At 33.8% G+C, this 17,538-nt stretch overlaps 1 protein-coding gene and 1 long non-coding RNA gene across 5 annotated transcripts in view; one reads left to right on the top strand and one right to left on the bottom strand.

Moving 5' to 3' along the window:
* LOC111511366 (uncharacterized) overlaps window positions 1-2,555 on the bottom strand; it is a 21,476-nt gene extending 18,921 nt beyond the window's left edge. The window contains exon 1 of the long non-coding RNA XR_012464594.1: window positions 2,078-2,555. This is a non-coding gene — a long non-coding RNA (uncharacterized lncRNA). The remainder of the gene's footprint in view (window positions 1-2,077) is intronic.
* net (atonal bHLH transcription factor 8-like protein net) lies at window positions 404-15,742 on the top strand. Of its 4 annotated transcripts, XM_023167376.2 has the most exons (3): window positions 404-720; window positions 4,194-4,407; window positions 14,627-15,742. In XM_023167376.2, exon 3 carries the CDS (start codon window positions 14,635-14,637, stop codon window positions 15,583-15,585), a length of 951 nt encoding a protein of 316 aa, XP_023023144.2. In that variant the 5' UTR covers window positions 404-720; window positions 4,194-4,407; window positions 14,627-14,634; the 3' UTR covers window positions 15,586-15,742. The 4 variants fall into 4 exon arrangements, with proteins under 4 accessions (XP_023023144.2, XP_023023142.2, XP_023023145.2 ...); XM_023167374.2 differs by lacking the exons at window positions 404-720; window positions 4,194-4,407 and adding an exon at window positions 11,493-11,789; XM_023167377.2 differs by lacking the exons at window positions 404-720; window positions 4,194-4,407 and adding an exon at window positions 12,012-12,268.
* Window positions 15,743-17,538: the final 1,796 nt, after the last annotated feature.

The raw sequence follows: 17,538 nt of genomic DNA on the forward strand, positions 1-17,538 counted from the left end.
ATAAGTATGTTCAGGAATTCGGACCAGATGACGGACAGATTTGGATAAGTGAATGAACAAACGAGAAAAAGGAAATATGAAGTACTCAAGGTTGTCTGTATTTTTTGTCGTGATGATTATTATGTCGTATATGTCGTATGTAAGATTATTTTTTTCTCTAATTATATTATGTTATTTTCGTCTCCCATATACCTATCATCTGAGAATGAATTGAATAATTTGGGTTCTAAATATTTATAGTTTTTTTCCGGTTCATTTTTGGATTTGTAAACTTATGTAGCTGAACATTTCAATGCGTTTTTGTCAAACTAATTGTTTGATATGGAAAATTTTTGTAATTCATATGCCGAATGTCAGAAAATATTGATTCTTGATTCCTTCTTTGATATTATCTTAAGGAACCTTTCTGTACCACTTCAAGGGGTCGAAGGTGAGTATTTGATACTACTCCCCCATCCTACAATACCGTATGTTATATGGATTTCAGCAGGAGACAAGTATACAATTTTTTTCTGTTTCAGGGTTAGGAATTCATATAGGACAAAACGTAACTATTTCAACACGAAGTCTATATTCTTATACCATCTTCAATGCCTATCTATTATAATGCCAAGATATTACATGTGCCAGACAGAGGATACTTTCAACTCATTTTGTGTTGTGAGCTGCCATTCAGACGCAGTTGTTGAAGGGACAAATATATTCCTCAAAGCAAAATAGGTAGTAGTTTTCTTAGACATAAACGTTAGATGAATAAATGACCATGGTCCGGCAAGTTTATAAAGTATGTCAAGGGGATTTGAAAGTTTGGCAGATTTTTTATTCCCCGAAACATGCAAATATCTGAATGTTGAATTCCACCTAAAGACGAACAAAACAAGTGATTAACGTCGACTTCGACCAGCAAAGACCTCGTTAATTAATAACCGTTCACGAATGCACGATAGGATATTGATAAATTAGCATTGAAAATGAGGAGTTTTTAAATGGTAGACTATGACTAACTGCGTCCATATGGTGGTCGGCGCATACAATAACAAATTAAAAACAAATCTGTAATATGTAGATATGATGGTATGCTGATGTAGAAGGGAAAACACAGATGCGATGTTGTAAATCAGCATTATACCCGGACCTTCGGCGGAGAGAGGGGACAACAGTGAGAAGTGTTTTTGGGGTGCGCGCTGTTTGCACCAGAACAAAATATTCTCATTTGCCATTTATTTCAAACTAGCGACTGCTTCGTACGGTTGGCATATATGCCTTTTTTGTTATAGTGTTACACCAGTTTGTAACTACCTAATAATAATTACCTTTGATGACATTAACTCAGAAGTAAATATGTTGAAAAATATCAATTCAAAAATAGGTACAGCAAGCGCCAAACGTGATGGCGAGCTCGCCCCCATGCGCACAAACTCATTTTCAATGTAACCCCTACTACAGCTCTTGCAAAACATGTACTGTACAGAGGCGTATCATTACTTGTCCTCCAAAGCTGTTGGCGTTTAGCATTGTCTGAATAATTTGTGTTGTTTCTAAAAAATGTCATCGCCTAACAAAAAAATCAATACTCAAGAGTATACCATTATATAACAATTTAATGAACTGTACTACTACCTCTAATACTAAATAAAATTTGAAAATAAATGACAAAAAAGTCATGTTTCAATTGCTACCCTAATTGAAACTAATTATAGGTACGACACTGGTCGGCAAGGGGCTGATCGTAATCCAATAGTAATTTAGTTGGGAGAGTCTATACCTGCGCGTTCGTTCGACGTCACGTTTGGCGGTTTCTATAACTCAAATTATCAATAAAAGTCCAGATTGAGGCTACTTCACCGAAATATTCAAAATTGGAAAAATAAAATCACTTTTCAATGCTGGAGATGAAAAATAATACGTAATTGTAGGTCTTTACCACTTACCTCAAATATAGAAAAATAATAGAGATTTCCAAAATGAAATTATTGAGTTTTACCAGTATATGAAACTCTCCACAGTTTCTTATATCATTTGCCACAGGAATATCCTGGAAAAATTAGAGAACTGTGGAATACTCGGGAAAGCTTACCTCTTTCTCGAAAGCTACAAACACAATGTTCTACAAGGAATGGTTCTAGGACTAATAATTCTTGGATGTGAATTTCTGTAGAAGTCATTCTGCAAAGTTTCAATATTTAGTCACAATCACATTTGAATATTCGATTTCATTGGTTAAATTTGATTAGTCAATGACAGTGATAGAGATTGTGAAGAATGGTGAATAACTAGGCCCTGTCACGTATGATTCATTGCTGTTAGTCTCATCGCTGTTTGGAAGACGCACTGTAAAACTCTGTTCTACTCTGTTTAAAGGAAGGAACCGGTAAAATTTAGAGTTCTGATGGTTATTTTATTTTCGAAAAATCATCAATCACCTCCTTGGACAACAACAAACTGTTCCGGTGCAAACGACGGTCTCCGCGTATCGAGAGGCGACCATCTGGCCGGTGGCATTCTTCTGGCGTAGCACTACTTGTGCGGTATTATTTATGGCGAGTCTATGGCGCCAGCTGGCCACGGTCACTGATCCAGCCTGGCAGCTCGGCACGCAGCGCTCTCTCTATCGCCGCATCTCGTTCTCTCAGCGCCGAGATCTCTGCCGCCATGGTCTCTCACGTTACGGCGTTGTCGATGGTCCACGGCTGGATGCTGGACTAGGGGTGGATTCGGATCGTCTAGTCATGGGAACAAGTTTGTTTTGTGAGATATACGTTCCAGACAAAGTTTCGAGAAAAACATTCATTGATAGTAAACCTTTAGAGTTGTTTCATTTTTTGTTCGAGTTCCGATTTTGTGACTCCGAAGACACTGCCTATATTTTCGTGCAATAAATTCCTTTGAATCGCTGCAGATACTATATTCATTGAAACAAATCTTTTCGGGAGATTTCTTCCACTAGAATACTGTTCTTTGATTAGAACTTCTACTTTAAAAACTGTCTGTAATCCTGTCTCTGGGATAGGTATACATACCCAAAACACGGAGACTGATTAGGCCCACCTTCATACCGAAACCTGGGAATATTGAACAGAATTAGGCAAAGGCTTTGAAACCTATCAGTATATATCATTTGTACTTGAAACATAATAAAACCTAATCGACTGACACAAAGATACAGCAAGCGTAGTATATTAGCTCGTTGTAAGGAATTTGTTTAATACATTGAAAAAGTATTTAGTACTGGTGAGTCATTCAATTCTAATTGATCATTCAGTAAATTACCTGAATCCTTGAATCTATTGATTTCTAAACATTCTAGAAGATTGAGTTTCAAATATTTTTCTCTTCTAAATGTAACACGTCGTATTAATGATTCAACTCACGTCCTTCTGCTAAAAGGTGGTTCGCAAATGTGGAATTGGTCTTTCTATTTACAAAACTACTTCTATGCGCTTTAATTCTTTGGGAAAATGCTCTCCCTGTTTGGCCAATATACAGTTATGGACAAGAGCCACAAATCAGCTGATGTACTCCTGATTCACTTAACAGTTTTACAAAAATGCAACACGTGTTTTGTCATACAATGGCTTCTTCAGGCGTGGCTTTACGTAAAAACAAGTTTTTGAACATAATCAATTAATTTGATAGGCAAAAATTTATTCCTACAAGTTTCTGTCTAGTTGAACATTTTTTCTCCAGGAGTTTTTATAACGCAGTTATTACATTAAACTCAGTTCACTCTTCATATACTTAATTAACTTTACTATAATAATTTGGATCCGTAAGATTTAAAATTGTTACCACATACAGAGATTTAAATCATTCATAAACCCTCAATAATAAATGGCAACTCGTATTATGACCTACTATTCGAAATGTAGTTGATTCATTTTTTATATACTTTCACAAAAAAAGTTATTCCTCCATCTATTCAAACATGAGTCCAACGTAAACATAAATGTGAAACTTAAACTAAAGAAACAAAATGCCGTTTTAACAAACTAGATATCCGATAAATTAAAGCCGCATGGGTACACCTATTTCTCTTGGCTATTTTATTCCCACCCAATGATGTGTTATGTAAAGAACTAGGCAATGAAAGCGGCGTGATGCAGCTTCAATGAAGACCAGCTTTTGTTTGCCGTCTGAGAAGGCGCCAACTTTTCACACCTCTAATTTTTCCATTAGGTATATATTTGTTTCAGATTTAGTTGCTCATTTGGACCCGTCTGCCTCGATCAGTGCCAAGACATCGACTCGCTTGAGGTGGAAAATAAAACAATGCGCCAACTAGATCCCTGCCATAGCCGTTGGCACTCATTTTTCGAAGGGATTGTCATTTACATTAGATAGAGACCTATGTTTGAGGATAGAATGGATTTCAAGCGACCAATTTTCATCATTTATTAAAATATTCAGGTATGTACTCTTTGCTCATTAGTCAGTTATTTGGAAATAGCGATAAACGTGAATACGCTCATTCTACATTATATTTCCAGATATTCCTGAGGTTTTAAGGTTTCACATCCCGAACAATGAACAAAGATTAGTCAACAGAGAATCTGTTAAAGTGTAGATAATATTTAAAGAACAAACTGAAAAGTTCAACTATAAAAGTTAGTGACTAATATAAACCATCGAAGAATCCAAATAGTGAGTTACTCAACGTAATCACAAGTTTTGGCTACCTATTATATATTTTCAAAGCGTCCAAAAATATTACAGACCTCTGCATCTATATGAGCTTTTCCTCTACATTCACATAATATATACTCAGCAACCGTTCCTCAGGAACTGCACATACTTGAATGCAATTACATAATCACTAAATATCGAGTTGAGACTTCTAGGTTTTGTTTAGCTTCATTGTCACCTATATGAACAAGTTTTTCTTAATATTATCGAGAGAGCTCTGACAAGTTACAATTGCCTTCAGATTCTAACACGGAATAATAAAAATAATTTCAAGCATCTTATAAGGCTTCAAATCATTAGATCTAATAAAAAGAAAACATTTTCCTCCCCCACACCTGAACTAGACAATTGTCTTTTGGCGCGAATTTCGCTAACCAGTTTCAATCATATCTTGACGATGCTAACTCGGTTAGCGAAACGTGCATCGAGAGACAGTTCTTTGGTTCTGGTGTTTGGAAAAAGTGTATTTATTAATGATTCGATTCCAATTGTTGATTTTTTATTTTCTCTGTGCACCATCCGATCCGTGCTAGTTTAAATGCAAGACCTCGTTAATTTTCAACTCGCACTAGTTTCGACTTCTGAGGGTTGTCGAACGTAAGGGGGCGACAGCTGATTAACGAAAAAACTCATTTTTCTAATAGGGAATTCAATTTACGCCAGAAATTCAAATACTGTAGTTATATTAGATCTGTTTAAAAACTGTTTTTCCGTTAATAAGCTGTCGCTCCCATACTCAGAAGTTGTGAAACTTGTGCGAGCTAAGGACTAACGAGGTCTTACCTTTTAACGTGTGATTCCTAACACGGTTGCAGAATCATCCCCGCTTCAACCAGATAAATTATCTTGAGAACAATATCTGGTCGAAGCAGGAATCGAACCCACGGTCTTCCGATCGTGAGTCGGGCGCACTACCACCGCGGCCAATTTCACAGATAATAATTATATTTAGCTAAGTTTATAGTCGAAATTGAAATTACGGAAACATTAGTATTAGAAATGTAAACCAATAAACTACTATTGCAGCCGTTAACTCAATTAAAACAATAATAATCCCCCTATCAAAACCGTAATTGATTTTAGGGTGCTGGATCATTCAAACACATGTGTTTCCCCAATTTCATTCGCAACATCTCCGCACACATTATCCCGTTGATTCTGCTGCCTGCTGATGACAAGAATCAGCGGGGGAAATTTTTAATTCTGTAAGGAGCCATGTGACGTTCATGTGTACGGGAATTAATGCCAGATGCATCTGACATTTTTAATTCACTGGCTAAGAATCTGTCTCGTCCATGAATCGTATTCTAAATTTGAATCTATTATAATGGGATTCTAGCTAATAATAGACAACTTGAGCTTCGAATCGGCTGTAAGTGAAATCGAAATATATATATTACTTACCTGGGAAATTGTAATCCCATGCAATAGAAGGCACAATCGAAGAAATTGGATAACTCATTAAAATTATTAATTGGCAGCTACAAATTAAATTGTCATTTATTGTTGATTTTCAAAAAGAAATAAACTTTATAACTAGTATTGCTTGGATATAATTAATATGCTGAGGAGCAATAAAAAATAGTGAATAGATATATTGTACCCATTTATTAAAAAATGCGGATATAAAATGGAATTCCCCAAAAAAACATTTGTTAATTTGTGAATGAACGCAAATTTAAACACGTCGAGAATAGAATCTTGATATTATTAATATTCGCTATTGATTTGCAAATTCTTGCTGGCTATCTACCATCATTAATAAAAGTGGTCATTACCATAAATCTGTTTGCTTATTTCTACTGGTGTTAATAATTGACTTTTATATTACAAACATTTAGGAAATAAGTATACTTTCCGTGCATATATAAACTGAGTTTGAAACCCTTATTTGAGGAATCTATCTAGAATTTCGTAAAATACCCAAAACAAATCTAACGAGGAGGGCTTTTCTTGAATCTTCTGAAATTTCGACTTTGAATGCAATTGCAATTATTGGTCCTTTGCAATTTGATGATGCCAGAATTAATCATTCAATAGGTATTAAAAATCAATCAGTGACTAATCTAGATTAGTTGTTAGGAAATTTCGATTATGTGTGATACATTAGTGAAGTTGTTGCCAACTAGGCTAACTTATGAAGGTGAGATTCTTTTTTTCAATCCGTATGAAAGAGTAAAATTGGTAATGCATTATCGGAGACGAAACGTCGGGCCAAAATCTCAGTCTTGACAGAACAGTGGCAAATGAAACGTCTTTGTGTTTTTCAGTATCTAACTTGTTCGATTGATGACCTATTTGTTTGGTAGAAATTCAAATTGAATAAATTGAAACTGGCCTAATAAAACGAAACTGGTCGTAACACATAATAAAAATATTAGAAATGAGACAAAAGTTATTTTCTTTATTCAGTATCCCCTCACCTTTGGAAAAAATACAAATCGAAATTTTGGTATATCTGTTTTCTTTAATTGATTTTGTTAATATATTTCAATTGTTATCAATTACTCAAGTTAACAGGTACAATTTTCAGCTGCCTCAGGCATATATCTCAATGGATAAACGGTTATTGAGTCTTTTGTCGATCTCATAGATGATGTCATCGCGTCTGGTGGAAGATATTTCTTGATGTATGTTGGAGATTGAGACGTTACTTATCCATAATTATCAACAAATTGAAAACTAAAGAAGGAGAAAGAAATATTAAATAACATTGAAGAAACATACAATAAAAAATACAGTATTGGCAAATCTATGCAAAAAAAATTACTTAGTATTAAATGGATATGAACTAATGAAGCTGAAAATAATATTCGAAATTTCGAAATAACTAAATCGAATTTTCTGAAATTTGTTTCAGTTACGTTTGGCATTATCCATCAATTTGAATGACATTCTCATTTTCTTAAAAAATGTGTGTATTATTACAGAACAGGAAGTCCCTAAGCTCTGCATAAAAAACTAATTCAATTCAATTCAAAATATACTTTATTGTCCAAAAAATAAGTTCTTATTGAAAAATATAAATAACATTTGAATTGAAGGGATGAATTAGGAGTGATTAATTTTTGGGAAATACAGTTTTTGGCTTTCTACTACTCCTTGTATCAAGATGGAATAGTAGAAAGCCAAAAACTTTCTTTCCCAAAAAATAAATAACATATAAATGAAATCACAAAAGTAAAATCACAAAAAGTAAGTGATATAACATGAACTGAATCTTCTGGACAAAAAAAAAAAGGAACACATGAAAATTTTCTTCTAATTTATTCTACGTATTCAAATTAACATCATTAGCAAAAATTAATGGACAGAGAAAATTGTAAGTCATCCAAAAACTATAAGTCAGTTCATTATTATTTGAATTTATTGCAAATATTGACATATCTCATGATACTGTTTATGCTTTTATTGATTTCTTTGACATGTTCATTCTCATGGTAAATATCAGTAAATAACAAAGTTTTCGTTAAAAGTGGAAATTCATTAATAAAATTCTTGTGGTATTACTATTGATAAATTGAGAATTTTTCAACGATTGTCTTTTTTAGTTACCTGCAATTTCAAATATCATCATGGTGATTTATTGTAATCACCGTTTCAATATCTCTTCATCGTAATAATATGAAGCCGAAATTATTTCCTTGCGTTTTTTGAGTTTTTCATTTCCATTTTTGATATTTATTCAGCGCCAGTCCATTTTTCCCCTCGAAAATTATTTTTTCTCATAGTTTGGAATCTCTTAGAATCGAAATTATTCAAAAACAACAAATTGAGACATTTAAATTGGCAGTGATATCGGAATAGACAAAACCTCATCCAGGCAACTAGGACAGGTTGTCCTCCCACTCAATTTTTCTAGTCGCACTACTGTGATTAGCGGTGCCGCCACTGTTCCATTATTACAGTTTAAAATAATAACACGCCTTTTAGGTTTTATTGCTGCTTCCCCATGTTGATAACAACAATTAGTCGGCCTGCCAATGGGTACCTGTCGAAGCGTGATATTACAAGTGGCGTTAAAAAGCCAAATACCCCCTACCAGGTACCTGTAGCCTTCCACCGAAATTTTGATGAAAAAGCGGTCCACCTGCATCACCGACGATCGTCCTCGTATGAATTTTGTACAGTGCAGGATTCAGGTTGGAGTCTTTCGCCGAGTCCTAAGATTTATTTGGGTTCCATAAGTTTATGTGTACCCCAAAGCTCAGTTTGAGGAGCCCTTTTGATGTCGGTGTATAATAAATAATAATTCGATCAATAATAATTTTTACAATGATCTTAATGAAATGTGCTGAAAACAATAATATTTCTAGAGGTTCAACGGCATAGCTATTTTTCACAACTGCCAATGAATGGAAAGACGATTTAACAGATTAAAATATTCGGAATGAACACTTGGTATGTACAAAAATAGTAGATATAGTGTTATTAAATATAGTAACATATTAGTAATGAACACATATGGATATGTGCAAATAAAACATGGAACAAACATTAATATAACATGTAAGTTGAAGTATACCTTATATATTGAATTATATTAGCCAGATTGTGAGGCTGGTAAATGTTTCTTATATATTCTTATATTTGCTTTAGAGTTATCTGAATGAGTATTTATTGGGTATAAATGGTGCCCAGTATTCAAAACTTTTTTATATATGGGTTTAGAAAGACTAGGTAAATTATGAACTGAGTTAAGATTACGTAAGTTAACGGGGTGGGCGTAGATCTTTTCTTCAGCAGTTCAAACAAGTAACTCGGTATTCCTATGATGACAGTTCTGTACAAAGTGGTTCTTAATAGTAGGACAAATCTATTGCCAATTTTCAGGATCCCCAATCTATTATAAAATGTTGTTGTATGGTTTCTTCTTATGTTGGTATTACTAAACCTCTGAAGAACTTGCAAATTATTTTTGTTGTATTCAGTTCAAAACTGGTAATATACGATTGAGACATAACGAATGTGCGTCAGGATGACACCATTGTCGAGATTCCATGATGTACCTTGAGGAGAGAGTATTTTTTATATATTCATAGCGATTTATTTTTGTGATAGCAAAGTTTCAACTTGCCCAAAATATGCTTCTCAAATATAAGTTTTCATCCAAGAAAAGACACAATCTTTCCACATGATTACTGAGTTTCATTTCTGCCCTTTCATAATCAATGGTTGCGTTGAATTCAATCAAAAAACATTTCAATGTGAGATTTCCACTTGACTGTTCACAAAATTGCGACACGTTTTTCGCTATACAATAGCATCTTCAGGCGTTACAATACTGTATTGTATTGTCTCTATTAATATTAATATCAATATTAATATCTTTTTTCTCATTCCTTCAAATGCACTTATTTATAAGATAATCCAAAATCAAGTTCACTTGAACTTGTATGGTGTGTACCTGTGCACCTGTTTATTAAAAATTCTGAAGTGGCAAAAATTAAAGGAGGTACTCCAGTTCTGATTATTATTTTTCTAGAATAATGGGATTTACGTCATAAGATAATTTGTTGTACAAGGAAGTATGCCAGTCATCTCACAAACGTGGCAATCACTCGAAAGTGAAAGTACACTTGGGGAGGACTAACGGAGTGTGTGATACTGACGAACATGATGCACATAAGGTGCGGAATGTAGACATACAATGAGATGGTAGTAAATGGAAATACAATATATCCCAAAACATTGTTCTTTCAACAAAAATGCTGAAATAGACAGGGAAAAATATAATTCTAATATTTTAATATTTATTTTTTTGGTGAATTCAAAAATAATCTAGAAAATCTTTGAATTGTATCTATTGACCAGTAGTTCTTCCAATCTTATTGGATATATTATATTTCTACTTTTCAATTCTTTGTACAGGTTGTTCAAATGTTCAGCACATTCTTAAATCAAATGTTAGTAAACTGTACTAAAGAAACTGTTAGTAAACTGATGATTCTGAATTTCATTTTCAAGGTTAACCATAAAAAATTCAGGTAGCGAAGGACTCAATGGGTTTTTCATCAGTAGCCCTTCGCTGCATCAATATAACTTTTTATTAAATTGAAAATAATTTTGAGATAGCCAAATTCTGATGTCACAATAAAGTATTACTCGAATACGTTCATCAATATTGGCCAATTGCATCACACAGATAGATAAAGTTTTTGTTTATTACGTATTTATACCACGTACACCTTTTCGGTTTCTCTTGAATTATACCTCTTACTGAAAGTCGATTCAGAGGTTACCTTTGTCCATATGTAGGTATATCATTTCTTTCCTGATATTTTAATATTGTTCCTAACTGCTTTTTTTCAGTTCGCTGAATTCCTGCGTATAACCCTTAGATAATCCACAACATTTTTGGTGGAATTTCTTCATTTATAGTATATTATTCAATGAGCAGTAAATGTGATCATTATTCGTGAGAATGAAATTTATAAATCATTCGAGATAGTGCCATTTCCCGCGAATAGAATAGCATCATCATTTTATGACTGTCACGGAACCTAATGTGACAAACCAAATTCTACGCGGGCGAAGCCGCCGGTAACAACTAGTGTTTTTATAAATAATAATTACCCGCAACTAGTTTTTCACATATTCTCATTTAGCATATCTTTAATGCGAAACTTTTCGTGTTTCTGGCCGTTCTTCAACACTCATTTCATTTCACTTCAACCAACGCAACGTCCAGAAAACCAAACACTGTGAGCGCTCCCCAATTACGATCGCTTTCGAATTTCCGAATCCGTCTCTGCACATTCCAAAGCAGCGGCCCTCTGCCCTGTTACTTCTCACACTTAACAAGTCAGCCTGGCCAGACAACTGGCGCCAAGCTGCGCCCACACTCCCCCCTGGTAGGGGCCATACAACTGAAAACATTCATGACAACTTCAGTGCAGCACGTCCCCTTACATAAGTCAGTCGGTCGCATACACTCGACTGTCCAATTTACCCTCCAGTACGAGTGAATTTTTGTTTTTGTTTCGCACTTAGTAAATTGATGTGCCATAATAGTTTGTCGAAAAACTTCTAGTGCTGTGATATTAGCCTTTTTTGTTTTTATGGGATTATGACGAATGGAGATTTTCGAAAATTGCACGTGAAAGGTGAGTTTCTCAAGAAACAATTTTTACGGAATTAAATTTCGCCAACGTACCTCCACTGAACGTTATTTCAGATAATTGTTTATTATTTTTTCTCGAAAATAGTTTTATTTTCGTAATGGGCACTATTATTAGAAATCCTCAATGAAAAATTTCGGGATGTTGAGATTATAACACATTTTTACACAAGTGCGACTATTAATAGAAAATAGTTTGGATTTTGTGGTGTGGGAGTATTTATTGATTCAAAATTTGCTAACACGCATTAAACAGTTCTCACGAAAATTCCCCTCGATACATTCATTACTACAAACGTTCATTCAAAAACGAAATTGAACCACATTGAATTGTTAACCAACAACAGTTTGGCAGTAAGTTTACCGAAAGAAAAGTGTGTATAATCTATGTATTTATCATCATCCCACATTTTTTCTAGTGAATAAACACTTTTTTTCGGTCTTTTCCAAGTTGGCGTATACAAAGTAAGTACACATGTACTAAAATATATAATCAGTTTTTATGAAATGTCGCTAATCGATATTCTAAATTTTGACGTTGCAATTATATACAGAATTTCAGTGGATTCAGATAAAATCAAAATTTAAATTGTCTTTTTATCAGACTCTTTATAAGATAACGCATTCACGTATGTTATATTAAGTTCTTTAAGTAAACAGTGAACGTATTGAATCAGTATCAAAGGTTCAATTTGTTTGCCAGTGACAGCTGTGGAAGCTGAACAAAAATTAAATTTTTCTGCAAATGATGGAAGAGACAGACGAATTAGAAATTTTAAAAGTGAGCATAAAAATTGTACCATATTTTATTTGAAAAAATTTAGGTATCCCTACGTAAATTGCTATAATGTAAACACCAAGACATTAAAAAATGTGTTTATAAATTTCAATTATTTGGCGTGTGCTGTAGGAAAGTGGCCAGTTATTTCATAATAAAGGGTTGAAAAAAAAAAGAAAATATACATACCTACATATTTTATATCTGACGAAGGTATATAACGGAATATAATAAGAGAAAACAAAAATATGTAATAAAATACATAAGAAAACCTGAAAATGTATAACAGAAGAAGTTGATGTTTTTAAGTTCCAAAGAAAGAAAGAACAACTAAATTTGTTGGTATTGGTGGACTACACTAGGATTGACGAAAGAACCCGGTATAAATCCACAAACTGGCACAAAGTAATAATAACGACACCATGTGGCTACTGCTACTAACCACTTTATTCTGTCATGGTGGACAATTGTTAATTTCAATCTGCAGTATATGAATAACTCCAATTTTCAAATGAGATAATTTGAAGTCACAAAACTATAAAAGACTGTTTCCAAGCAACAAAAAATGAAATCTCGAAGTAATAACAAAATAGGCATCGTTCGTAGATGAAAATGATCGCTCAATAAAAAACAGTAAATACGGTAAAACTGAAATACATAGCACCAATTAAATACAAAAATCAAAGGATTTAGCTGTTTTTCACCAAAACTACAAACAAGTTTACAATCACTATTGTACAATAATACCCTCGTTAATACCATACAAACTCATTCTACAATTACACTCGAGACCAAACTCCTACTTAAAGTAGAGATGAAGTATTAAAAAAATATTACTCGATGACAAATTAAAATGTTTTTTCCATCGATTTTTGTATTATTATTTGACAGACAAATGGCGCTACTTGATAATTCAAATACTTCTAAGTAACATCACGATTCGCTTTGATGACGGATAAAGTAATAAAATAAATAATGAAATCACACTAAAATTATGATTAACTAACAGATAGAGGAGTGTGTATTACCAAGATTCATTATATTGAATTTGTTTTGCGCCAACTACTCAACTATTCAAATTGATTTTATTTCTAGAAATCCATATCATTTCCTGCTGATTCTTATTTATAAAGAGGAACGTGAGTAGAAAATAAATTAAAATAATACCAAATAAAACTGTATACTGTTTCTACACAAAAATAATTTCTAACTCTAACTCTGATTAATAGAATCGGTCTGTCGATAAAGTCATTGCATTAAATATATTTCAAACGCGAGGTAAGGCCGGTAAAATTATTCACTTGAACATGTATCTATCACACTTTTGAATGAATAAATTGTTAACAATAATTCTGCTTTACAAATGAATGGAAATTTTAGAAGTGATAACCTTAATGCAAAATAAACGCTAATGACCTCACTATTAAAATATAGAATGAGCAAATTATATTCTAATATTTACATATAAGATCATAGTCCAAGATTCGCATACTTCTCAATTTCCTTGAATTACGATGACTACATACTTTGCATCAGCGCGCTTACTACCCAAATTTAGTACTATTTTAACCGATAAATTAAATTAATAATTATTGGTGGTAGGGTTCTGATATGTGACTTTTTTGTGAGACATTTCTTCGTCTTCAAGGGTCTTTTTTCATGTTTCGGAAAACTTTTATAGTTTTCGAAATATTTACAAAGAACGAAACCCATTTTTCATTTTTTACTTATCTTTTTATAACATCTGCAATATTTTTACGCTGAACTTCAAATATTTCCGAGTTTCTAGATGCTATTTTGAATCGAATGACACCTCAATCATAAATTTTCGGTCAAAGTTGATGCAAAATTGTTAAAAAAAAAACATGTTGCTTGGACTGATAGTGTTTATTGAGCCAAAATTTGGTGAAGGGACAAGTTCAAGTTTTTCTTAATCTTCTGGAGATTACAACGTAGGAAAATCTCACTGAAAATATCCATTTCTTAATATCATCCATTTTTCCAAATTCTGAAAACGTATATTCATTTCTTTTTAATTGTTTCAGATATTGAAATGGCTCTTCCAACTGCAGAGGACATGGGATTCTGTTCGAGCGAAGAGTATTTGGAAAACGACATCCACTCGCCAACTGATAGCTCCGATGATAGCGTGGAAGTCAAAGTTTCCGCCATCTCCTTGAACAATAAGAGAAAATTGCCAGAGTTCAGAAAATCATCCGGAACTTTCGCGGGACCCTTGAAGAAGAGAATGTGCCTGAAAGTCAAAGCCGAAATTAGCGATAATCATCCCTTCAGACCTTGGAGTCCCTCTCCCAACGAAGGTGGAGAAAAGATTAGAATAAAGAACGAAGCTTCCTTCTCAGTGCCATCACCAAACAGTGTTTACCAATCCAGAACACAGCCCAAACTGGAACCTCAGTTTGCCCCCTATTTCCGACCCCCTTCTCCTATCCCGTTTTATCAACAGACCGAGCCGGTTTCTCTAGTGAAAAAACGTGAAAATGTCGATACCATCAAAGCAGAAGAAAGTGATACTAGTTCTCAAGACTTGCGTGTACCTATCCACCCCCAGATCCAAAGCCTTTCCACAGTGGAAACTGAAAGAATGATTCTGGAATCCAACGAGGTGTTTCCTTCGTTGCAAGCTCCATCTACAAGCGGCAGCAGTAAGCAGTCCCTCGAGAGCCAAAGGAGAGAGCAGAGGAATTACAAGAACATGACTAGGGAGAGGAGGATAGAGGCCAATGCGAGAGAGAGGACGAGGGTGCATACAATAAGTGCGGCTTTTGACACTCTCAGAAGGTCTATTCCCTCGTATTCCCACAATCAGAAACTGTCCAAGTTGTCCGTTTTGAGGATAGCTTGTTCTTACATAATGACGTTGTCTTCCATTGTTGATGAACCAAGCGGGAATGAGCCTTCTACTTCGGAGTGTGTAGATATGGTCTCGAAGACCATTCAGCGAGAGGGGAAATTGAGGAAAAAGAAAGATGATAATGACTGAATGTGCCAAATTTTTTTTATTACCTATCGAGTTCCTAGGTTTTGAATCTATTCCAGTTTTTTTAAGCTGCCAAATCCTGTTTGTACTTATGTGTATAAAGATTTTGACAAAGAATATTTATTTGATTATTTAATAAAGAATGTCTTTTATTTCTAAAGAGTTTTTCATATACCTCAGCTCAGTGGTAAATTCTGTAATGGAGTGGAAGGAAGTGCATTTCACAAAAATGTTTAAAGATGTTGAATTTAGAAATGTAGTCAGCCAGAAGACTAGGTATGCCTGTCTATCTATTCAGATAAATAAATTCAGCTTCCATCATACTGGTCCTTAGCTAGAATGTAGGTAACTTCAGTTAAAAATTCAGAACAAAGTTCCGAATCATGAGGTTAACTTGTTTGGAACATATTGTGGTACCTACTACTACTTTCAAAAAAATAATTTTGGGTATTCAACCCAAAACAGGAACCTGAAGATTCAACTTCCAAGGAATTAAAGGGAATCGAAGTAAAATAATGTTTCTGCAAAATAATCAGTCAGTTTTGATTTTAAAAATTGAGATTATCTCGTTAAATTTATGTGGAACTTATGAGATTTCAAGTACATTTTTATAGTTGTTGGCGATATTTAACAATACATTGCCAGTTTTTATATTTGTTGGAGAGATTCATGTTCCGAAAATTTCTAATTGTTTTTTCTTCTTGGCTACCTGGTTACAAAACCAATTCCTTTGAACTTGGGCTTCCTAGAGTACACGAAAAAGGATTTTTGGGACAATACTAGTTGAATAACATTTTCCTGTTTCGACCTCAGCAAAAATAGCAAATGTAATTTTTTTTTCCAAGGTCGACCAGGAGCCACAAAACAAATTTTCTCATCAACACTACCCCTTGAGGATTCCCTTAAATTACTTGCAATTATATATTATATAATCTTTCAAATTCCGTGAACACTGAAAACAATTATTCAATATCCTTACTGGAAAGCTACATTGAATCCTTTGATGCAAAAACTTTTGAATGTTCACATGGTTTTGAACGAACCTGATTGTTATTTACAGAAATCACTTGAACAACTGTAATTGAATTTTACCGGTAATGACATAAAATTATATTTAGTTAATGACGATTATATTCAAGTGAAGGAATATTATGTTCCACGGAAAACAGACAACAAAAAAATTATCAAATTCAATTTTGACCAAGCTTCACCATCTATTGGTCTATTGGCAAACATTGATAAATCAATATTTTACAGAAACGGCAGCAAGATTAAAATTTTCCACAGAGCTCAAATGTAAATGACTGCGGTTTTAGAGCCATTTGGAAAATATGGTTGACGGTCAATGATTTTTTTTTATTTAAGTTAATATATCAATGTTACTGACATTGTACTAATATTAATAACCTAATTACCTGATATATAATAACTGGGTTTGGGTCGCCATCTTCTTATCAGTGGATGAAGTTGTTGATTATAAGAGATCATAGCGACGAGGACCTTGTTTGATGAAAGTAAAGTAAACGTAAATATTATTTCAGTATTTCAAATTGCAGAGAACTATGGGTAAATATTCGTTTTGAAGGAACCCGGCGATTTTGAAAAAAAATTTGAGTACACTTACATATTTTGATGCATAGATTACGAATCCGAAAGAAAAAAGCGGCGCTCTCCCTTATTTACAAAGTTACGGCCCTTCAAAGTTCAGAAAAGGGCAACTTTTCAGCCTTCTTTTTTACAAAATAAACTATTTAAAAACACAGGCATTTATTCACTAGGTCACCTTTACACCTTAATCCTCCTTTCTTGACACTTTTCACTTCAACAATCAACATTTTTCCAATAAAAATGTTAAGAAAATGTACGGAGCTGCTTTTTGGTTATATATCTCTGTATTTTACTTTTTTAAGGTTAATGGTATAGTTGGTACGACTGATGCAAGCATTCCTTTTTGAA

This window comes from Leptinotarsa decemlineata, unplaced genomic scaffold (assembly GCF_025532065.1).
Source record: "Leptinotarsa decemlineata unplaced genomic scaffold, Ldec_3_MD MMD2_tig00000010_RagTag_RagTag, whole genome shotgun sequence".
Classification (NCBI taxonomy): Eukaryota; Metazoa; Arthropoda; class Insecta; order Coleoptera; family Chrysomelidae; genus Leptinotarsa; species Leptinotarsa decemlineata.

Excerpts from the sequence above, each read along its gene's own strand:
- net (XM_023167374.2), top strand. The coding sequence starts at position 11,753 with ATGACGAATGGAGATTTTCGAAAATTGCACGTGAAAG. Across the intron at positions 11,790-14,626 it reads TCGAAAATTGCACGTGAAAG|ATATTGAAATGGCTCTTCCA; the intron begins GTGAGTTTCTCA and ends TAATTGTTTCAG.